Below are 24,670 nucleotides of genomic sequence, written 5' to 3'. Positions count from 1 at the left end.
ATTCAACAGATTGAATGGACCCACTATATTTTGCAGATGATCAAATAATTTTCACAAACAGCAGACAAGGTGTGGAACACATCATCATCATCATCATCATCATCATTTAAGACTAATTATGCCTTTCATCATTCAGTCTAGAGCATAGCCCCCTTATAAAATTCCTCCATGATCCCCTATTCAGTGCTAACATTGGTGCCTCTTCTGATGTTAAACCTATTACTTCAAAATCATTCTTAACCGAATCCAGGTACCTTCTCCTTGGTCTGCCCCGACTCCTCCTACCCTCTACTGCTGAACCCATGAGTCTCTTGGGTAACCTTGCTTCTCCCATGCGTGTAACATGACCCCACCATCTAAGCCTGTTTGTCCTTACTGCTACATCTATAGAGTTCATTTCCAGTTTTTCTTTGATTTCCTCGTTGTGGACACCCTCCTGCCATTGTTCCCATCTGCTAGTCCCTGCAATCATCCTAGCTACTTTCATATCCGTAACCTCAACCTTGTTGATAAGGTAACCTGAATCCACCCAGCTTTCACTCCCATACAACAAAGTTGGTCGAAAGATTGAACGGTGCACAGATAACTTAGTCTTGGTACTGACTTCCTTCTTGCAGAAGAGAGTAGATCGTAGCTGAGCGCTCACTGCATTAGCTTTGCTACACCTCACTTCCAGTTCTTTCACTATGTTGCCATCCTGTGAGAATATGCATCCTAAGTACTTGAAACTGTCCACCTGTTCTAACTTTGTTCCTCCTATTTGGCACTCAATCCATTTATATTTCTTTCCCACTGACATTACTTTCGTTTTGGAGACGCTAATCTTCATACCATAGTCCTTACATTTCTTATCTAGCTCTGAAATATTACTTTGCAAACTTTCAATCGAATCTGCCATCACAACTAAGTCATCCGCATATGCAAGACTGCTTATTCTGTGTTCACATATCTTAATCTCACCCAGCCAGTCTATTGTTTTCAACATATGATCCATAAATAATATGAACAACAGTGGAGACAGGTTGCAGCCTTGTCTTACCCCTGAAACTACTCTGAACCATGAACTGTTTACCATCAACTCTAACTGCTGCCTGACTGTCCATGTAGAGACCTTTAATTGCTTGCAAAAGTTTGCCTCCTATTCCATAATCTCGTAGAACAGACAACAACTTCCTCCTATGGACCCGGTCATATGCCTTTTCTAGATCTATAAAGCATAGATACAGTTCCCTGTTCCACTCATAATACTTCTCCATTATTTGCCGTAAACTAAATATCTGGTCCTGACAACCTCTAAGAGGCCTAAACTCACACTGATTTTCATCAACTGGTCCTCAACTCATACTTGCACTTTCCTTTCAACAATACCTGAAAAGATTTTACCCACAACGCTGATTAAAGAGATACCTCTGTAGTTGTTACAATCTTTTCTGTTTCCATGTTTAAAGATTGGTGTGATTACTGCTTTTGTCCAGTCTGATGGAACCTGTCCCGACTCCCAGGCAATTTCAATTATCCTGTGTAGCCATTTAAGACCTGATGTTCCACTGTATTTGATGAGTTCCGACTTAACTTCATCCACCCCAGCTGTTTTATTGCACTGCAATCTATTGACGATTTTCTCCACTTCCTCAAATGTGATCCTATTTCCATCGTCATTGCTATCCCCTTCTACCTCGAAATCTGAAACATTGCTCATTGTATTTTCACCTACATTGAGCAACTCTTCAAAATATTCCCTCCATCTACCCAAGGCATCCACAGGATTCACCAGCAGTTTTCCTGACCTATCCAAAATACTTGTCATTTCCTTCTTACCTCCCTTTTGAAGACTGTTAATTACACTCCAGAATGGTTTTCCAGCAGCTTGACCCAAGATCTCCAACCTGTTTCCAAAGTTTTCCCAAGATTTCTTCTTGGATGCTGCAATTATCTGTTTGGCTGTGTTTCTTTCTTCAACATAACTTTCTCTGTCTACCTGAGTTCTAGTATGAAGCCATTTTTGAAACCCCTTCTTTTTCCTTTTACAGGCTGCCTTGACTGTGTCATTCCACCAAGCTGTTTGCTTCATCCTACTTTTACACACTACTGTTCCCAGACATTCTTTAGCCACTTCTAGTACTGTGTCCCTGTACCTTGTCCATTCCTTTTCCAATGACTGTAATTGACTACATTCAACTAACTGGTACCTTTCTGAGATCGCTGTTATGTACTTGTGCCCGATTTCATTATCCTGAAGTTTCTCCACTCTTATCCTCCTACATATGGACCTGACCTCCTGCACTTTCGGCCTCACAATCCCAATTTAACTGCAGATTAAATAATGATCAGTGTCATCGAAGAATCCCCTGAATACACGTGTGTCCCTCACAGTCTTCCCGAATTCCTGATCTGTTATTATATAGTCAATGACAGTTCTGGTTCCCCTGCCTTCCCAAGTATACCAGTGAATGTTCTTATGTTTAAAAAAGGAGTTTGTGATTACTAAGCCCATACTGGCACAGAAATCCAAGAGTTGTTTCCCGTTCCTGTTGGCCTCCATATCCTCTCCAAATTTACCCATAAACTTTTCATACCCTTCTGTTCGATTTCCAATCCTGGCATTAAAATCACCCATGAGCAGAACACTGCCCTTGTCCTTTACTCTGACAACTACATCACTGAGTGCCTCATAAAAATTATCCATCTTATCTTGATCTGTCCCTTTACAATGCGAATATACTGACACAATCCTAATTGTCTTGCTAGACACTGTCAAATCTATCCACATCAGTCGTTCGTTTGCATACCTTATTGCAACTACGCTGGGTTCCATTTCTTTCCTGATGTAAAGACCTACACCCCATTGTGCTATTCCTCCTTTAACTCCTGACAGGTAGATCTTGTATTCTCCCACTTCCTCTTCTTTCTCACCCCTTACCCGAATGTCACTAACAGCTAAAACGTCCAGCCCCATCTTACTTGCAGCCTCTCCCAGCTCTACCTTCTTCCCAGGGTAGCCCCCATTGATACTAATAGCTCCCCATCTCATTACCATTTGTTTGCCAAGTCGTGTCTTAGGAGTCCCTGGTTTGTCAGTTAGAGGTGGGACTCCGTCACCTCCAAAGGTCCGAGGCATTTTGCTCTGATTGTTGCCAGCATCATATTTAAAGTATCGGGGAAGCAGGTTGCTAGCCTTACTTGCCCCAAGTCCCATTGAGTTTTACCCCTAACGGTTGAGGGACTAACCGGTGGATTTGGTAGTCTTTGCCGTATGAGCACAAAGGTGACCACGACTCAGAATATGCCAGAGATGCCCAGCATTATTCCAAAGTAACTGGTATCCCGACTGTCGGGACCACTTACTTGGCCACTCATACGTTGCCCGTGGTTCATGAACTAGGACATGACTACAGGAACCCACACCATGAACCATGTGGAACACATGCTGGATAAAATGCAGACGAAATATACAAGATGAAGCCTGAAGATCAATTAAAAAAAAAAAGACAGAGTAAATGTGTGCAGTAAACAAGGAGCAGATTTATTTCTCAGAGATGAAAAAATTCAAAAATGTTAGTATTTTAGATATTTAGGTTCTATTATGTCCAGTGGCGCCATCTGTGACAAAGACACTGAGACAAAGTTGTGGTGGGTGAAAAAATGACAAAGTTCCAAAATGGATTGATTTGGAACTACAGAATTAGTCAGCAGACCAAAAAAAGGATATTCCATAGTATTACTGAGAATAAAGTTATGTGTGGTGTACAGGTGTGGCCCCTTATGAATAAAATAGGGAACAAGATTGAGACAGTAGAATTAGAGTTTATGAGATGTGTTCAGATCATCATTGAAGATAAGATAAAAATATCTAAACGAAAGTAACACACTCCATAATGAGCACAGTGAGGAATAAAAGTCTTCAGTGGCTTGGGCATGTTAAAAAAATTGAGTAATGATGGGAGGCCTAAGACAGTGCTGATGTGGGTCCTGAAATGAACTACAAGGGAATGGTTACCATTGGTCATTGGAATTACACTATGCTACTATAAATGATTCATTCATTTTCAAAGTTCTATGTTTCCCAAAGTATTACATGTACTAATATGACTGCTGCATTAATAGAACCATAAACTCATCAAGTTTATGTTATGCCCACCAGTAGGCGTTACAGTGCGGCACCTTGGCAAAACGATGACAAAACGAGAAAAGAGTTTTTGTGTGTTGGAATATATAAGATGTTTATCCATGATAACACTGCAGTATGCATTTAGAAGCAATTATAAAAAAGAATCACCATGTAAACAGAGTACTGTTTGTTGGTATCAACAATTGGTGACACTGATTGTCCCTAGGAACAGAAAAGTACTGCTCAACCAAATGTGCCAGATGCAACTGCGAAGACAGTGAGGAAAAGCATAGTGCACAGTCCAAAAAAATCAATGGTCCGCGCAAGCCAAGAACTTGGAGTATAGCAGCTAACTGTGTGTAAGATTTTGTGACAGTGGCTACATTTCAGATTATACTGCTGGCAGCTCATGCAACAATTGAAACTGGAAGATTGTGGCTGGCACCTTCAACTTGGCATCACAATACAGGAACCACTTAATGATTAATAGTTTACCTCAAAGCTGATATTCAGTGATGAAGAAACTTAAATGCAGTTGGAAAGGTTAATCACCACAATGTGAGAGTGTAGCACACTGACAATCCTCATGAAATTGTGGCCCATCAACAAGATTTGCCGAAGGTTAATATTTTCTGTGCAATGTCACAGACAAAGCTGTATGGGCTGTTTTTCTTATGTGAGATGACCGTGATGGGTACCTCTTACCTTGACATGTTTCAGTTGTGGTAATTTCTACAGGTGACTGTTGACTCTGAGAATTTCGTCTTACAACAAGAGGGAGCACTTCATTATTGGTGCAACGGTGTTGGTTGGTACCTGGATGATGGACTTCCACACTGCTGAGTTGGGTGTAGTGGTGAAGATTATGTGACTTGGCCACCCAGGTCACCTGACCTAACACCTCGTTACTTTATCCTTTGGGGTCACATTAGGACTGTGCTTACACGCCCCCATGACCAACAACTGGAGCAGCTCAGAGAGCAGATCAGCGCAGCTGTGATGACCACTGACAGGGTACTGGTACAAAAGGTACGTAATGAATATAACTACAGCTTGTACATGTCTCATTTGACCAGAAGGGCATGTATAGAACCTTTGTAAAGCGCTAACTACAAATTTGTTGAGTTTACAGCTCTATTTATGCATCAATCATATTTTTACGTATAAGTAATGAGCTCCATTATTTATCATTGGTGTCTCAACTACCAGAGGTGGTGCACAGTTCATAAGATACCAAAACTGTGTGGATGGCCAAAACCAACATATTCTTGATAACGAGCACAATCATTCTGCCTATAGAAACCAGTATGTCATCCTGAGACAAATGATTTGACAGATAGGGTGACCAGCAATCTGTAACTGTTCACTGATGAGCACAAGTGTAGGGGAAAGTGGTGTTTTTGAGTGATTGTAGGAGGATACAGGATGACTTACACAGAATTTCTATTTGGTGTGATGAATGGCACCTTGCTCTAAATTTAGAAAAATCTAAGTTAATGCAGCTGAGCAGGAAAAACAATACTGTAATTTTTCAAATACAATATTAGTGGTGTGCTGTCTGACGAGTCACATTGATTAAATATCTAGTGTAATGTTGCAAACCGATATGAAATGGAACAAGAATGTACATGCGGCAATAGGTAAGATGAATGCGCATCTATTGGGATAATTCTAGGAAAATACAGCACATCTATATACGAGTCTATGCATAGAACACTAGTATGATCTATTCTTGAGTACTGCTTGACTGTTTGGGATCCCTGCCATGTCTGACTAAAGGAGAACATCATAGCAATCAGAGGTATGCTGCTAATTTGTTACTGGTAGGTTTGATCAACATGCAAGTATTACAGAGATGGTTTGAGAATTCAAATGGAAAACCTAGAGGAAAGACGACATTCTTTTTTCAAAACAGTATTTTGAAAATTCAGAGAACCAGCATCTGCAGCTGAATTTGGAATGGTTCTACTGGCATCTTCATACATTTCATATACGGTCTATGAAAATCAGATATGAGAGACATTTTGGACTTGGACAGAGGTATACAGTCAGTCATTTTTCCCTTGCTCCATTTGTGTCTGAAACAGGAAAGGGAATTACTATAATGGTCAAGGTACCCTCCACCAGACACATTACTTTGGCTTGCAGAGTGTGTGTGTGTATATGTATATAGCTGGAAGACATTCTGTCACATTTGCCTGGATTGTCTAAAGTTTCTTTAGATTCCTTTTTGCATAGCTCCTTCTGTGGTTCCCTTGACCATCAGGTATGCTATAGGCTAAAAGATGTAGGCATGTTCAATTTTCTTTCTGTGAATAGTTCATTGATGTCTCCCAGCAGTTATCAGTAACAGTTTATGAACTCATGTAAAAGGTCAATTTACATTCATTGCATGTACAATGTTCCTTAATGTCAGTGATGGCAACTTTGGTGAATTGGGTTTAATGTTCATTCGTTCATTCCTCATGTTCTGTAGATCCTATCAAGTAAGAGGACCTTCAGGAATATGAGATGGATGAAAACATGCATTAAGAAGACTTAGATATCACAGATACTTCATTGTACAGTGTATTAAAAACAGCTACACATGAATTAGAAAATTAGAAATAGAACCCTTACTCTGGAGAAAAGATAGCTAAAAAGAAAAAAAAGAAGAAAAAAGAGAGAGAGATGCCTATAGCAGCACAGAGGCCTGTTCATAATACACTACCACTACTCATGCTGCTATTCAATGTACACTGCTACTTGCCATGTTGCTAAGAGCAATTTTCAGTCCTTTAAACTAGATTATGAGATTAGTAAGAGCGCCTAATGAGGAATGTTTTTAATTTTCTTTTGAATTACAGTTTCTTTCTCTCTGTTGGATATATACACTATGAATACCTTTGCATTATCACAGAAAACCTTAGACTGTGGCAAAGACTACATGAAAATTATTTTGCTTTTTCTACTGTGACTGTTTAAATCCAGTTCAGCAGGAAGAGGATTGAATTATTGGCAACAAAAGCGTTTACAGAGTAAATGTTCTGGGACGTGAGAGTAGGGAATTTTGAGGCCCTTAATAAGACTGTTGCAAATTGTACATTATGGTATTATACTACTGCAATTAAAATATGCATGTGTGAAACCGCTTTAAATGGAATGCGACATTCATATGTTGTGCAAATCAGTCTCATTTGAGCCATTGGAGTGCAGCACTGGGTGACAGATTAAAGTGATTGGCTTGTGACTACCAAGACTGTTGAGAGAAGTGGGAATAGTTCATTGGAACTGGGATGCAAATAAGTTTATGAAGAATAGGAATGTGATTCGATATGTTTTTCATTATTTGATTTAATATTTGGCTCTTTGCTTTTATTCTGTAAGGAAGTAAACTTGAAGTAAAATTAATTTTTGAAAATGAAATGTAGTCAGCACATTTACATGCATAAAATAACAACAAAATTATGGAAATGCAAAATATTGTTGACAACAATTAGGCAATTTTTTCCTCAATTTTTCTTATTAGCACTACTACAGAAAATATGGTCTTGATTAAATTAACTGTGGAAGTTCTGCTATTTTGTTTCTCGTTTTGAAATTTTTCAGAAACCTATTTAAGACCAAATGCATTTGTTCTACATGTGGATAACTTTGATTTAGTAAGCATCACAATGTGGAGGTTTCTGACCACAAGTTTACTGTAAGTAAAAGTACACTGTATAATTTAAATTTTGAGGCAGTAACACAGGTAATGCAAAATGAACTGCATTATGAACTTTCTTGGTAGTTTATGAAGACTGCTAATTATTGGTTATCTTTGCAAACACTATAAAGAGTAAATTTTGGGGACTTTTTAAACATATTTTTGACAGAGTGAAGGGGATTTTGTTACAGTTTACAGTGTTACCATTATTTACTGACTGTATGAATATTCAATAATGGATGACATATTGTCAGGAGTGATATCACAAATGCATAATTTTAAAATATATATATTTATTTATTGTAACAGTCTTAGTAGTTAAAAGTCACACTTGATAACTAGTTTTGACCACATTTAATGATCATCTTCAGATCTAAAAATAAAATAAACATGAATAAATAGCTATTTCTCCACATAAGGTAAATTGAAAACATTTACAACCAAAAAACTTTAAAATTGCACCCATAAAAGTAACAGCTCTGCAGTACACATACGACAACATTCCATGGAATCTAGAGTTTTACGAAACCCACTATACATCATACAGTCCCATGTGTCATGAGTCTTGGGTGGAGGGAGGCATGGGGGAGGAAGAGAGGAAATGCACTGGCAATATACGGCACTAAAATGTAACAAAGATGTTGTCTAAGATATGTAATACAATTATTTCAAAACTAAGAAGTAATTTAGGCAATGCACCAAACATTGACATATGGAATATCTTGTTAAAATTCATAATTAAACTAAAGCACTGATCTAAAATGTTGAATGCATGCAGATTCACCAAGGGGCATCTGAGATGTATTTTCTGCTTGTGAACATTGGGCTCAATCTGCCTGCAGCCAGGCTGGCACTCAGTGAGCTGCTAAGGTTATATTCTGCCGAATTGGGTTGTACCAAAGCTGGAGAGTTACTGCTGACCACACTGTTGGAGTATGTTGTGAAAATTCACGAAGTATTTCTAATTCTTGAAGTCACAATGGAAACAGAGTATTGTATCTGATTTTCGCAAGTGGGTTTCTTGTAAATGCTGAATTTGTGTCTACACCCTTCTTAAGTTAAAGATGTATTGCCCTCTTTTACATCAGTGTTTAACAGTAAGTTTGGCTTTGGGGTTGAAAGAGTACTTAGCTTTACGATACAGAAAACTGGGTTAAAAAAAGCTTTTGCACAGGTGAAACTCTTTGTTTTAAATTATAATGTGAAACAATAAGTCAAGCAGTAAATTTAGTGCATTGAGTGTGTTCAAGATTAACTACAATCACTGTCATGAACAGTATCTTGGCAAGATGGGTAGGTCTTTCGAGGCCCAATTTGTATAATACACTTCAGTATGAAATAATATGACAGCATTTTGAGATCATCTAACAGAAACTAAACATTTGGTACAACAAGTAGTTTGTAAAGGGACACCCTCCTCAAGCATTACTTTTCCCCAACAGAAATAATCGATACCAAAAATATTTTTTTTGAATTTTGAATAGGTTAACAATATCTCAGCTGTTTTTCTAAAAGAACTACATATGATTTTGTACACAATGTATTACAATTCAAGCTAAAATCTGTAAAAAGAAATTATTTTATTTTCTTTATTACAATCGAATTGTACTAGCTCAGAATGTACAGTTGAAGTTATTTTCTTTTAGAAACATTTGAAATTACAAAATATTTGGCACACTTGAAATTTCTATTATTATTTACACAATTTGGCACTATTTATTGTGCTAATTCCGGCATTCATTTATAAGATAATAACATAAGTTAATAGAAACTCATTTGTCAAGAAAATCTGTAAACCCTTTGGAATATTGTTGGTGAAGTAGCACTGGGCATGCGTCTGATGTGATCAGGTATGTTTTTATTTTTGGGAAGACCAATGTAAATTTTCAGCTTTGTTGCTGTGGAAACTGTAAAGACTGTGTTATAGAAAAATGTGAAAGAATAAAATTTTGAGTAAAACAAAATGTACAGCACAGGCTCACTTCAAATTTATTATGTCAGTTGGATCCACAAGAACCTATAACGTCAACAATTTCAGCTTCAAGAATCAGCCCCTAGAAGTGAAGAACTGGAGCCAACTATGACGAAAGGAGATAAGTAAAATAGTTGTAAATCTTACTCCTCTTGAAGCTTATTAAAAGGGTTAACCAGAAAAACAGGACATTCTACAAATGATGAGAGGGAGGGAGAGACTACAAGGGACACAGCATGAAATCTCAAACACCATGCACTATGTGACATTTTTTGAACATTTTCGAAGAACTTGAAATTTGTGGACATAACCTGAAAGAACCACAAAAATACACTATTTCCTTTGTAACTTCAATAATTTTGACATGCTCTAAAAGCTTGGTTAGCAGCAATTCTCCAGCTTTGCTACAACCCCAATTGGCAGATTACCTTAGCAGCCCGTCACACTTGCTGGCCGAGTGGCAGCTTTGCTGCAGGCAGAGGGACTCCACTGTGCCCAAGCAGCCAACACACCGCATTCAACATTTTAGAGCAATATCTTAGTTTTTAATTAGGAGTTTTAACAAGATATTTCATGTATTAATGTTTGGTGCACTACCTAAATTGCTTCTTAGTTTTAAATTAACTGTATTACATCCTTTAGAAGATATCTTCATTACATTTTAATACCTTACAGTGTCAGTGCTTTTACTCTCCTCCTCCCATTTTCCTCCCTCTCCTACCCATCATCCATGACACATGGGTCTGTATGATGTATAGTGGGTTTAATAAAATGTTAGATGCAAGGGATGTCATCACAAGTGTAATAGAGAGCTGTTGCTTATATTTTACGTCTTATGGTTCGACTATGTTCTTTCTAAAGAACTTTGGTTTTTCACAACTCATGATTAACCAGGTACAATTTAAGAATTTTTAATTTTTAAATATTTTCAGTCTATGTTATCTATAAAAAGTTATTAATTTATGTTTATTTTATTTTATTTTTAGATCTGAAGACGATCATTAAATGTGATCAACACTAGTTATCAAGTGTGGCTATTTGCAAAATGAGTTACAGTGAGTATGAATGAATACTTGTTTGGTTGGGACTGACAGGAGTTGGTTTTCAGTTTGGAGTACTAAATAGTTCAGCTCAATTCTTTCATCACCAAATGGTACATATGCCATAACACATTTTTCAAGAAGGGAGAAGAAAACTGACGTAGCAACTGCCAACCAAACCCCCTCCTAACACGTTTTTCCAAGAAACCTAGGAAACTAGGTTTCAGGAAAATTGTTAATCACCTGAACAGCCATAATGTTCTCAGTCAATGTCAATTTGATTTCTGGCAAGTTCTATCAACCAAATTCCGCATTCTCTTAGCAGCAGCTTGGCCGCATTCGGAATCCTATGTGACCTATCAAAAATTTTCAGCTATGTCAACCATGAAATTCTGCAAAACAAAACAGAATTCTATGGCTTAAGCAGAATAGTGGGGATGTGGCTTACATCTTAACAAACAGACAGCAAGCAACATTTAAGGTTTACAGACAGTAATGGAACTCCAGCTCCCTCAAAACGGGGCACAGTCACAGTGATCTGCAACATGGATCAGTGCTTGTGACCTTGCTGTTTCTTATATTTACACATGACCTCCCCTATTCTGCCCCATTACAGTAAGCAAGTTCACCGTATTTTAAGATTATACTTCTCTCTTAGTAAAACAGCAGGGAAAAACCTGGAAACCAGTGCTAAACAGTGCATTTGACAATATTCTCAACTGGTTTAGATGTTTTGGATTCTTTGAATGTCAAAAAAAACTCATTTTGCAGAATTTCATGTGACACAGAAAAAATTATTAAGATATAAATACAGCAAATGGACTCTGCTTAAGTTCATAAGTGTATATACTAATAGCAAATTAAATTGGTCCTGCCAAGTCCTATATCTGGCAAAAAGATTTAATTCTGGAACTTTTGCCTTATGCATACACAAAAAGATATTTCCATTTATTGTTATATTACAGCATCCTGTTTTGGAATAATTGGCCCCTGGCCAAATAAATAAATAAAATTAAACTAAAAAAACTCGTTTACAAAGAAATGTTACACATTAAGAGTGGTGGTCATTCAAAGACACTATTGCTCAAATTGTTTTGGAAATTACAACTTTTCATAAAGACATTTCATTATATTTTCTACATTGTATGTCTTACTAACAAAACTGCTCTCTTTCAAAAACCTATGTTGTAATGTGTATCATGGCTACAACACATATAGTCAAAACAGGAAAACTTCGCTCTTGGGCAGAAAGGAGTTAATTCCTCAAGCAGAGAAGTTTTCAGTTCTCTTCCTATAGACATCAAAAGTATTGCTCTCAAAACAACAAAATTTAAGAGCAAACTGAAAGAATACCTGCTGCAAAATTCATTCTACTCAATCTAGCAACTGTTTCATGTATTTAGAACTTCCTGCAACTATATTTTTTATCTGTGTGCTGAATTGTAGAAGCTTACAATGTGTAAGAAAGCTGAGTCAGCTGCTGATTGTGAGACAACTGACTTTCTACTGGCTTCAAGGGCAGATTTGTACACCATTGTTTTAAAGAAAACAAATTGCAGAAAGCTGTGTTCTCAGTGGATTTCAAAACTGCTTCCAGGTGATCACAAAACAAAAGACTGGGTGGTGCTTTATCATTTTGACTCCAGAAAATCAGGTAGAAGGTAAATATTTGGACCAAACAGTTATAAGAGATGAGACTTGGATCTCTCACATGACTCCTGAGACCAAGCAACAATTAATGGAATGGCAATACACGTTGTCACCACACTGAGTAAAATCCAGACAGACAACCTTAGCATGAAAACTCACGGCAACTGTATTTGTTACAAAAGAAGGATTTTGTTTGGTGGATTTTTTGCTGAGAGGCAAAACAATCAGTTTTTATATTTACTGTGTCACTCCGAAAAAACTCATGCATGTCACTCAAAACAAGCAGTGTGGCCTACTGTGTTCCACTGTGATGTTGCTCCATGACAGTGCAAGACCACAAACACAAGGTCTAATTACATTTCTTGTTTGTGATCAACTGGATCATCCACCTTACAGCCCAGATGCTGCACCCAGTGATTTTCACTTGCCCTGACACTTAAAACAAGTTTCTTGGTGCTTTATGGTTAATGGGCATTGCATTGGATAACGTTGCCAAAGCTATACAATATTTAAACAAGACAGCTGTTCATCTTCATGTGCTTACTGACACATTGCTGCCATGTTCACCAATTTATGCACTGGCTCATTAGAAATGTGCAACAGCCAAGGGATGTCATCATCCCACACAGATCATTAAGTTCGTTCAAGCAATTGCCAGCACCTTCTTCCATTTCTGGCTACTTGGAATGTGGCTGTTTGGTGTATAAGTAGTACACACACAGCCAGACTTTGCCCAAAAAAATTTTTCTGGCTCTCACAAGCTGCCTGATTTGCGCATATGCAGTTTTTGTTAGAGTGGGGGTGATTTTCATGTGACTATGGTTTGTTTGTAGGGGCTTGTTCAATCTTTTGGAAGCTGCAATTATTCCTATAAATAACTTTTACTTGTAGGAGTGCAAAATAATTGCAACTGGCTGATACAAGAAACTTGCGACTGCCATTTATTCCAGACATCCAACAATCAGAATCAGATTTTCTGTCAAGTAACAAGGAGTTGGAACTGTTACACCATGCCAAAATACAAAAGAATGGAAAGTATTTTGAGGAAATGTTGTCACAGTACAAGGATACTGAATTTATGGAACATTTTCGTGTGTGGCAGAGGGGTTAAGCGAAAAATTCAAGTATCAGTTGGGGGGAAATGGGAAATGGCTTCCACTAAAGAATATTCTGATCTTTTTGTGGTTTGCTGGCCACAAATTGTCAAGTTTTAGAGATGTGGCAGACTGATACAACATCTGTATTGATTCTTTGCACCATGTCACAGAAAGAGTGACTTACTTTATTACTGGTTTAGGAGCGAAAAATTCAAGTATCAGTTGGGGGATATGGGAAATGGCTTCCACTAAAGAATATTCTGATCTTTTTGTGGTTTGTTGGCCACAAATTGTCAAGTTTTAGAGATGTGGCAGACTGATATAATATCTGTATTGATTCTTTGCACCATGTTACAGAAAGAGTGACTTACTTTATTACTGGTTTAGGAGTCAATGTTATAAAGTGGCTGTCTGCTAACGAAAGGGCACAAATTGAAGCAAATTTCCAGGGAAATATGATGCCTAGCATGACTAGGGCAATCGACAGGACACACATTAGAATAGACATTCCTCCAAAATATCCCCAGTTGTATATGAATAGGAAAAAATATTTTTCCACACAACTACAAATACTCTGTGGTCTCAACAGATTGATTCTGTCTATGATGGGAGAGTGTTTCAGGACATAAACACTTTACCAAACCCGTGATGCAAAGTGCATGGAATTTCATGGGGGTGACAGTGCCTACCCCTGCACTAGCACTTTATTGGCCCCATTTAGAAATACAGTATTTTTGTCTATAGTTCAAAATGATTTTAACATGGCACTCTCAAGAAACGTATCAGCTGTTGATCTACCAATATGCACAGGAATCCAACCAGTAATGAAGCAGGAAGTGTTTAAGTGAAGCAAACAGCAAACATGGGTTTCTACATTATCAAACCTGTGCAGGTGCAGTATATTTTTTTTTTTTTTTAAGCACTTGAAAGTAGCTCTCTGGCAGCTGCTTACGCAAACCTATAGATGACTTTAACATCCAGAGCCTCCTGAGGAACCATGAACTTTACATGCGTGATGTGGAAAAAGTGCGGCCACAAATTGTGACCTAGAGCACATGCATTCTGTGTGTTGGTCCCCTGTTTAAGTGCCCTTACTTCAGTTCCCTGTCTGTGTCAAATCATTGGATTCACTCCATCTGCAGCCAAAGATGCCTTAATACCATCAATACAGGCTTCCACACCTTGTTGAGTTTAAATACAGTGTCTCCATTAATCAGGTTGTTAGTCATACGTATTTCAACTGCTTCTTTAATGACGAAGTCCCAGTAATGGAGGCAGCCAACAGGATGTCTGTCTCTCCACACTTCATGCTACACCCCTTGTCAATACAATGTTCAGTAACAGCAGACTTTTTCTGGCCAACTGATAATCTGGTGTGATGTCTGATCTGGCCAATGTACAATTTCCCACACTGGCATGAGATTTTATATATTCTTGGCCTCCTTAGACCTAGGATTTTTTAGCAGATCTCAGCACCACTTGTACTAACATTGGAGGGTTACGATACATGTTTCTTGAATAGCATGCTGATCTTCATATAGTAGAAAAAACATGCCTGTGGAGTTCTCAATTTCTTCTGACTGTTCTTGTGTTTGAGTGTGTGCTGGCTGAAGTGCATTTCTAAATTGCTTGTAAAAGTACCAATTCCAAACAAACACAGAGCAAAGGTCTGCTGATAAGCCCTCTCAATCTGAAGTAACTGTAGTCCCATGAACAAGAATCTATAGTACACCACCATGCTGAGACAGGTTGATGGCAGAGTGTAGCATGTAAATATAGATCAATATGAGTAGGTTTATGAAACACACTGTGACTCAATGAATCGTCTTCTTTTCTATGGACCAAGACATGTAAAAACTAAAGGTCTTGATTTTTCTCCACTTTCATTACGAGGCAAATGCTTTGAAATTAAGATGTTCCACAAATGAAGAACGTGTTGCTGCCCCACGCGGCCACACAAAAAAGGTGTCATCCACAAATCTCCAGAAACATTTAGGATTCAAAACTGCTGACTGAAGTGCTTTGTCCTCAAAGTTTTCCACAAAAAAAGATTGCGGCTATGGGAGACAGAGTGCTATCCATAGCAACTCCATCAGTTTGCTCAAAACGTTGTTCTTTAAATAAATTGTAAGTTGAGATAAGCACATGTTTGAAAAGCTTAGATCCAATGAGTTTTACTGAATCCACCAGAGGTGCTTGTGTGAACAGAGACCACATTGTAACTCACTAATACGTCGGTTGGTACAAGATGCAAATTCTTCAGTCATTGTATAAAATCTCCTGCATTTCAAATACGGTATTCACATTTTCCTTCCAAAGGACTCAGAAGAGAAGCAAGATGTTTTGATAGGTAATATGTTGGGCCCCATATTGTCCACAATTGAGTGAAGCACAACCCCTTCTGTATGTATCTTAGGCAGACCATAAAGTCATGGTGGAACTGGTACTTTTACTCTTTTTCAGATGTTCACAAAACTAGCTGGATATGAGGAGGGCAGATGTCTTCCTTTGTACTGCAGCTATTGGATTGTTCTGGTGACAAATATATGCCAAGTCCTGCAGAAAATCCACCATACTGACAATTTATGATGTTGCAAACAGAAGAACAGTAACATTTCTCTTGCCAGCACGTAAAATTAGTATTTCTGTGTCTTCTCTCATGGGACAGAATGCTTTTCTTTCTTCAGTGTTTGTGTTCTGCTTGGATGTGGGCACCCTAGTTACAGCCCTGTAAATCTCCCACCTTATTTGTTCAGCAGTGTCACTGGCAAGTTTCAAGGCATCTTGCTCAATAGCACAGATAAAATCCTTGATCAGCAAAGTCTGTGGAGTGAGTGCAAAATTTAGTCCCTTTTTCAACATCAACATTGTAGTGTCACTCAGTGGGATAGTTTATCTTCTTGTGATGACTGGTGTGTATAACAATGGAACTTTTCAGTTTGGTGTGCTAGAGCCTGCTAGTATGTCCAGTCGAAAAGCGGCCACGTAGCACTGTCCAGCCAGTCCCAGGAATCAGCTGAAATATGTGATGAGATATTCAGAATAAGTGACAGCAAGCTCCTGGAGAAACTGTCGAATTCTCACATGCTGGTTCATTGTTTAATCCTCTTGGTGGCTGTAGACTCCATATAATGGGTAAACTTGGCAAATGTCAGAATAGTTTACTAGTCCTAACATCTCAATAAAATTGAGAGACAGCACAACAGTCTGTTTCTTTTGTTATAGACTTTATAGAACTCATGTATTCTGCTGATCAGTCCCTTCCCGTAGACGTACCCTGGGTGTTGTTTGGAACTTCCCCAATGTAATAACTGCTTCAGGGATTGAAGGGTGTTGCATAGGTTAATGTCGTGACAACATCACAAAATTTCAATGAGACAGGTGCTTAATAACATCTTGTTCACCAATACAAGGGGCGTTTGTAAAGTCCATGCAAAAACTGAGAGATGGCACCACCAGTGTGTACAGAGGTCATGTTTAGGTTTAGTTACTAGCATCTTTGGAACGAATGCACACCAAGTTTCAGCCATACTGGTCTATTTCTTTGTGTTTGGCATTCGTGTGAATCAAGGAAGTCGCAGGATTGTCAAAAAATGGTTGAAAAATAATTTCGTGTGGTGATTAAACACACCTCAGGAATGATCTTCGCCTTTTTTGGTGCAGATTCTCCCTTGGTAACCCATTGTTTAGATTGTTGTTTGGTCTCTCAGGAGTATAATAATGTATCCATGTTATGGCGACTGTCTTTCAGGATTCGCAAGGGATAATCCTCATCGACTATCTATAAAAGGGTAGAACTATTACAGGTGCATATTATTCATCCTTACTGGACCATTTGAAAACCGAGCTGCAAGAAAAACATCCGCGATTGGACTGCAAAAAAGTCCTTTTCCATCACGATAATGGACCAGCACACACCTCAGCAGTTGTGGTCGCAAAATTAATGGATATAGGATTCCAACTTGTTTCACATCCCCCGCTATTTTCCAGACTTGGCTCCCTTGGACTACTATTTGTTCCCCAATTTGAAGAAATGGCTGGCAGGACAAAGGTTTTATCCAAGTGAGGAGGTGACTGCAGCAACTAACAGCTATTTTGCAGACTTGGACAAATCCTATTATTAGGAAGGGTTCAACAAATTAGAAATTGGACTAAATGTACAAGTCTCAAAGGAGACTATGTCGAAAAATAAAAAAGGTAAACCACAAACACGTAAGTAGTTTTTATTTTTGCACAGACTTTTCAAATGCCCCTAGTATGTGTGCTGGCTCGCTTGACAAGCTCAGGTGCCAAGGGATGGGGCTACAGTATCATAGTACATGAATCATACAGGACTTACAACATTAAGTCCTCCTGCACAGGAATGGGACATGGTCTTTGCATGTATAATGAGGTAAAATTGCGGCTGCAAATTGTGGCCCAGCAGGCGCGCGACAGTGTGTTGGCACCCAGTTTGAGTGCCCTGAGTTTGATTCCCCATCTGTCTTAACTCATCGAGTTAATTCATCTGTGGCCTGTAATGCCTTTATATCAGCAATGCTGGTTCCCATGGCTTGCTGAGTTGAAATCCCATTTCTATTTCTTGGTGTTCAACAGCGCAACAAAGATAAAGCGTAAACTATGGTCATGGATTGGGCTTTCGGATAGGTGACATTGTAATCCCAAAATTACCTGAGCTGTACAACAAATGTTTGAATGGAAATTACATAGAAAAGAATATAAAAATATGTTTAATATGCAGAAAAATATATTTTGATATTTACAGTATTTTTCTTCTTATTAAAAAAACAGACCTGTTTTCAAAAATACACCTCATACAGAATGACTGTCTCTTAGTGTTTGTGTAAACATTCATTCTGATGCCTTGTTGTATTGGGCACCTTACTTATTTTAATTGTACTATAATGTAACCACAAGTATGCATTTTGTCATGACTCAGCCATATTGTACGTTACTGTGTCCATTATTGTAAATTTTATGAAGCTAATGAATATAAAAATAGAACAAACAGTGTCTCGTACATTTCTTAACAACTCTAATGCTATTGAGATCAACCAAACTTGCAATAGAATAATACAAAAATAAAGTAAAATCTACTTTATACAATATTATCATTATTCCTTCCTGCTGAATAAATCCTTTATTTACTACTGTCTACTTCTGGTTTCAACTGGTTTTCTTCATCTATCTGAAACTTAATAATGCATAATTGTAACTCTTCAGGCTTTTCCGACGATCTAATGACATCTTGGGTTGTCGGGTGTTCTGCCGGATATCAGCGTCATACTTGCACAATATTTCGGTCACGTAGCTCGTAACCTTCATCAGGTGCGACCTGAGACTGCTCCTCGAGTGGACCTGGTCCAGTATTTATGCCTATGGCGTTCCCCCTCCACCAACGTCTGCAGGCGCTTCCTCTGTGGTCCGCGCCCATTCCCTGCGACCTGCTGGAGCATTGGACCAGGTCCACTCGAGGAGCAGTCTCAGGTCGCACCTGATGAAGGTTACGAGCTACGTGACCGAAACATCGTGCAAGTACGACGCTGATATGCGGCAGAACACCCGACAACCCAAGATGTCAATGCATAACTGATCAGATTAATTCCAAAACTGCCAGCTGTCATTCAGTAGCAGTTCTATTCAACCATCTTCTGAACTGTGTTTGGCAAAGTTGAATTTAGACCTTTCATTAGTATGTTTGTTTTGGCAAGACTTTTTGAACTATCATTTTAAAGCCATTACATGTAATTCATGTAGATTAAAATAATAGTCACTTCCAGAGAGGATGTTCTTAATAATTCATTTCACTCACTGTTAGTCACATGTGCCATATTTTCTCACTTTCCGGGTGTTTCACTTGTGTTCATTAATAAAGAAGAAGAAAATAATAAATTCATGGACTAAACAGGATTTGAAGAAGTTACCTCTATAAAATGTTTGGGAACTGTATCTAACAATAAGCTCCAATGGAGAGAGCATATAAATAATTCAGTTGCAAATTGACCAGTTGCAAACTGAGCACATTCTGCTAACAAAAAAATTTCTATGTAAAGTGTACCATGCCCCATTTTAAATATACATACAGTATGGAAATGATGTTTAGGGAAACTCCAGTGGTAACAATAAAAAAATATATTTTGTATTGCAAAGAAAGCCCACTGGGACCATTTTAGATCAAAAAAATAAACTCACACAGAACTGCCTTCTATAATCTAAAAATATTCACTTTCACATCTATGTACATATGCAAAACAATAATTTCTCAAATCTATGGCAGCAAATCACTAGAAAGAAATATAGTTGCTTATTCATATGGTTGAAAAAAGTTCTTGATACTCATGTGTACAACTAGTAAAGCATCTTCCTATGAGTCTACAGGACACTACAAGTGAAACGATGTTTGAAAACTTAAAAAGGATTAGACATTACATTATGGAAAAAGATTTTTTTAGTATAGAAGCATATAGGTGTACAGAATGGGGAATACTATATTATTTGTGTGTAATATATTCAGTTGAAAATATGGTAATATACTGTATGTAAAAACTTGTAGTATGTTATTTTATATTGTAATACGTAGGCTAAACATTATAAGTACATACTCTGAACATAATGTAATCAAATAGGACCAAACAAATATTGATCAGTTTTATAACTGAATGAAGTCAAATATTTTCTCATTTCAAGAAATCAGTTTCTTAATGTCAACAAAGCTGTTCACCATCAGTCTATGGGCAGCAAATGAATCTATGCTAACTTACAGAATTCATGTTCATTTACACATACAGTCAAGTTAATACTGGTAATGAATTATATTATGATACCAAGAAGTTGTGCATGTGAAATCTGTTACTGCCACAAGAAATCGGTCAGTATTCTTCATGTGGCAAATATGAAATGGCTTCATAGCTTTCATAAATTTATAACATTATAGTAGAATATCCATACCATACTGCCATGGGCAGTGCTATTAATATTAATAGAAGACAGTATGAGAACATGGGCTCCCTCTTGGAAGATGATGAGCTCTGTTCTTTTGAGTGTTCATGCAATGAGAAATATTATCACTAAATAATATCTTCAGATCGCAGGATGCATGGTGCACATGAAATCTAATTTGTTTCGTCTCTAAACTGTACATTCTGGATACCTACGTATCAGCAACTAAACTTAAAAGTAACAGGTTTGGCAAGCCTATTAGCACCCACCAAGATTGTTCAAATAAAGACAATCTCCCAGAAGCCTAAAATATTCAGGTTCTAGTACTACTGGTACTAGTGTGGTGCAAGTACATGTAACAGACTTCTTAAGTATTCACACTTACCGCTACCTCAACAACATGAAAATTTACAAAACTACATATCATATACAAAGATATGCTCATATTGGGAACTAAAAAGAATTATTTTAATCAATAAAATGGGTTTACTAACAAAGAGACAGATGCAGCTTTCGCCTAAACAGTTTGACTGGCAAACTCCCTACATGTTAAAAAATTACAACTGTTTGGTAGTTCAACAATTATTTAATCAACACTACTAAAATATATAAACAAATTACAACTAAAATCTTGTATTTCATGAATAATGGCCAACAGCGTGTTCTGTTATCTACCCCTGCTCTAATTTTTTCTTCAAAATTACAAGAACATATCTGACTTTTACACTGTTTCCCTAGTGTATCAATACACAGCTCAAAATAATGCAAAAACATGCTGTTCTTGCATATTCTGGGTTTGTATTATTTCATATAATAGATAATTTATATTAAACTGAGATGCTGATTCCAGATATTGTTTACTAGCTGCCCCAGGAAGATATCCAGGAAGAAAAGTTGTAAATCTGTGAAGGGCAACCATACGATACTTTCAGGAGGGGGGGGGGGGGGGGGGCAGACCTAGGAGTATGGGGTATTTTTAATATTTTGAAGACACATGGTACTTGCACGTAGCCATAAAATAGGTCCAGTTCTGACCATGTTAAAAGTCTGCATAATACCGACTTTTAAATCATTTTCTTGAAAGAAAAAGTTCACCTACGTACAATGTAATGTATTTTTTGCTTTACCTGAGAATTAAAGGATTTAATGGGGCGTCGAGGGGCTTTGCTCACAGATATGATAATAATAATAATAATAAAATATGGGCGCCCTTAACATCTACATAGGCTAATACATGTACGTATATTAGATTAGATTAGTTTTTCATTTCATAGATCCATACTGAGGAGATTGTGGATATGGAACATGTCACTTTTTTTAAGCTAAATAACAATACTAATAGTATGAGTATATACAATACATCATTTGTTTCTATTAAAAAATTCGTCAATGGAGTAGAAGGAGTTGGTCACTAGTAAGTCTATCAGGCTTCTTTCAAACTGATCTTTATTTGTAACTAAATTTTTTATGTTTGCTGGCAAATTATTGAAGATGACTGTTCCTGAGTAGTGGACCCCTTTTTGAACTAAAGTAAGTGCTTTTATGCCGTAGTGGAGATCATTTTTGTTCCTGGTGTTGTATATATGAACTGAACTGTTTGTTAGAAAAAGAGATATATTATTTTGGGCAAATTTCATTAAGGGGTAAATATACTGAGAGGCAGTAGTTAGTATACACAGTTCTTTGAAGAGGTTTCTACAGGACGTCCGTGAATTCACTCCACAAATAATACGTATTACAAGCTTTTGGACTCTGAAAACTTTTGTTTGACTTGAAGAGTTACCCCAAAACATTATACCATATGACATTATGGAATGAAAGTGGGCAAAGTATGCAAGCTTTTTCATTTTTACGCCGTCTATGTCTGCTAACACTCGAATTGCAAATACAGATTTGTTACGGCGGTTCTACACTTCTGTGTAGTGCTCCTCCCAACTGAATTTATTATCAAGTTGTAATCTTTGTACAAGGAATAGACGTGGTCTATTCCTGTGGCATTTCATGCAGACTTTCAAGTGGCTGCGATAGTTGACTTTCAAAATAAACATCCCACTTTCTTTAATAATAATTTGATTATCTTTCAGTGCTTTCTGAGTAACAGGTCTAGCTTATACGTACTTTGCACTGGTATGTGATTGTAGGGTATGTATAGGACATCATAAAGTATGTTGCTACTAAGCTCAAGCTTTAATTTGAACATAAATTCTTTAGGGCAGCGCGCCATTTTTAGTGCTGAATCTAATTGTAGGTTAATGTGAACTTCAAACTTAGGTGTTATTCGGCATTTTACATCTACACAAGTGAACGTCAGGGTAAAGAAGAAAAAGCGAAAGAAAAAAATATTTCGACATCCGCGGGGCTTGAACCTTGGACCTCCACATTACGATCACACCGCTCTACCGCTACACCACAGTACAACACCGAGAACGGTTCCTAAACTAGGGCTATGCCGGTCTGAAGCTTACAGCCTATAACTTTACATTTACATCCCTACGATGAATTAGAGATCTAATGCAATTATGATGATATATAAAACATAGATTAATCTATATCAAGCAGTTGATTACCAGTAGCGTATAGATAACAGAACATGAAGCACACAACATATCAAGTTCATAAAAGAAATTGGACAAATTTTTTACTCACACTGCTGAGGATATACCACAGCACTTCCCTTGTCCGTCATCGTTGCACAGAGTATCACCAGGGGAATCACCTGAAACGCGTCGTCAGTGTTACCATAAGTTTATAATTAAAGAATCAACGTGTATGGAGATTCTTCACGTACTGTATCTATAAACAACGGCGTAGTGTTCGGCCCATTAATAAACGTTTTCAACGGTAAATAACGAGACGCCAACAAGCCACGCTCTTCCCTGTACCGTCAGCTTACGCCATTGAAATAACTCACTTTTCTCCAACGTAGTCTACAATATTCTCACTTTAAATTTCTTCTGCTCTTATCGTAACATTAAATAATTTCACAAATTTTCTAACTGTCAAATGTATGCGTTTGATAAACGCCCTCATACTTCACATCAACAGCAACACTGCATACAAGACGCTGAGTTATTAAGCAGTCAGCATGTACTTCCTGCCTCACCTATCATCCGCTACAGTGAATACCTCGTCAGCTTTTCCGTCGCGTGACGTCAAACCACGTGCTACCACTATATCCAACCAGCGCCAGCTTACAGCAATGTGAGGTTGAGTTAGGGGATTCCCACGTGCGAACTAGTTAAATGGTTACTATCCCTACCCCCTTGCTCCCATCAACCGTTAGAAATAAATATCAGTTGTGAAGGATGCAAAAAACTGTATTTCTTACAAACGAACAACTTCGAGCGCCTGGGGTGAAGTTGTTACGGCTACACGAGTATGTGTTCTGCCTGCACATGTATAGGGTTGCCACATTTCCAAACGAAAAAGAACCAAGGAGAATTATAGACAATTTTTGTGAGCCACAATGGCCCCTTAACTCTTTCTTGGATTTGATGTTATCGTCTTATTGAGAACAAAATCTTTATAGTTATAATGATGATAAACAAATTCCTTACACATTGTGCAGAACGTCTGTATTTTTCACCAGTAAAATATATATTCAATACCCTTCCCACAGCTGCATTGTAAGCAGGAAGTGCAAAAGAGTATTGTACAATTTTCAGAAGTTCTTAATATTCATCTCCAGAACGATAAATCATACCACCTATCAGATGTAGTTTTCTCTAAAAGAATTAATCTAGTTTCCGGTTTGAGCTGTACACTTAGAAGCATTTTTTATGCAATTTACTTCATTAATCTTTAGGCATATTCGAAACGTTCTCTACAATCACAACACCTAATATCAATGACGACACCACAACCATGGCCAACACAATACACGGCGACGCACGGTACGCTATTCTACCGTAGCAAAGCTGAAAATCGCCATCCCCTAACAGTCGACGATCGATGGCCCCAACTGTTGCCAACCTGCTTTTATCTCTCCCAACGTACCGTACACCCAGCATCTATTTCTATTCACCAGATGGCACCTGATATCAGGGAACAAAAGCTTAAGAAGGAAGTACAGATATCTTATTTTTTTACTGTTTTATAAATTTGCAACCGTGGGTTGAAATAGGACATTAAAAAGCAGGTGGACTCCCGATAAACCAGTTGATCTGGTAACCCTACACA

The 24,670-nt window shown here is 37.8% G+C and overlaps 1 protein-coding gene across 4 annotated transcripts in view; it reads right to left on the bottom strand.

The window, feature by feature from the left end:
- LOC126282195 (putative helicase MOV-10) overlaps nucleotides 1-23,748 on the bottom strand; it is a 294,822-nt gene extending 271,074 nt beyond the window's left edge. The window contains exons 1-2 of one of the 4 annotated variants that reach the window (XM_049981728.1): nucleotides 23,280-23,748; nucleotides 23,138-23,207 (exon numbers count right to left, since the gene is read on the bottom strand). In XM_049981728.1, the coding sequence (XP_049837685.1) occupies nucleotides 23,138-23,177 (40 nt within the window). In that variant the 5' untranslated portion in view covers nucleotides 23,178-23,207; nucleotides 23,280-23,748. Of the gene's footprint in view, nucleotides 1-23,137 lie in introns of all 4 variants that reach the window. The other 3 variants (XM_049981726.1, XM_049981727.1, XM_049981725.1) reach the window with 3 other exon arrangements.
- Between the last annotated feature and the right edge of the window lie 922 nt (nucleotides 23,749-24,670).

Source organism: Schistocerca gregaria, chromosome 7, assembly GCF_023897955.1.
Source record: "Schistocerca gregaria isolate iqSchGreg1 chromosome 7, iqSchGreg1.2, whole genome shotgun sequence".
In the NCBI taxonomy this organism is placed as follows: Eukaryota; Metazoa; Arthropoda; class Insecta; order Orthoptera; family Acrididae; genus Schistocerca; species Schistocerca gregaria.
The sequence above is the reverse complement of the archived record's forward strand: the minus strand, read 5'-3'. Positions and strand labels throughout refer to the sequence as shown.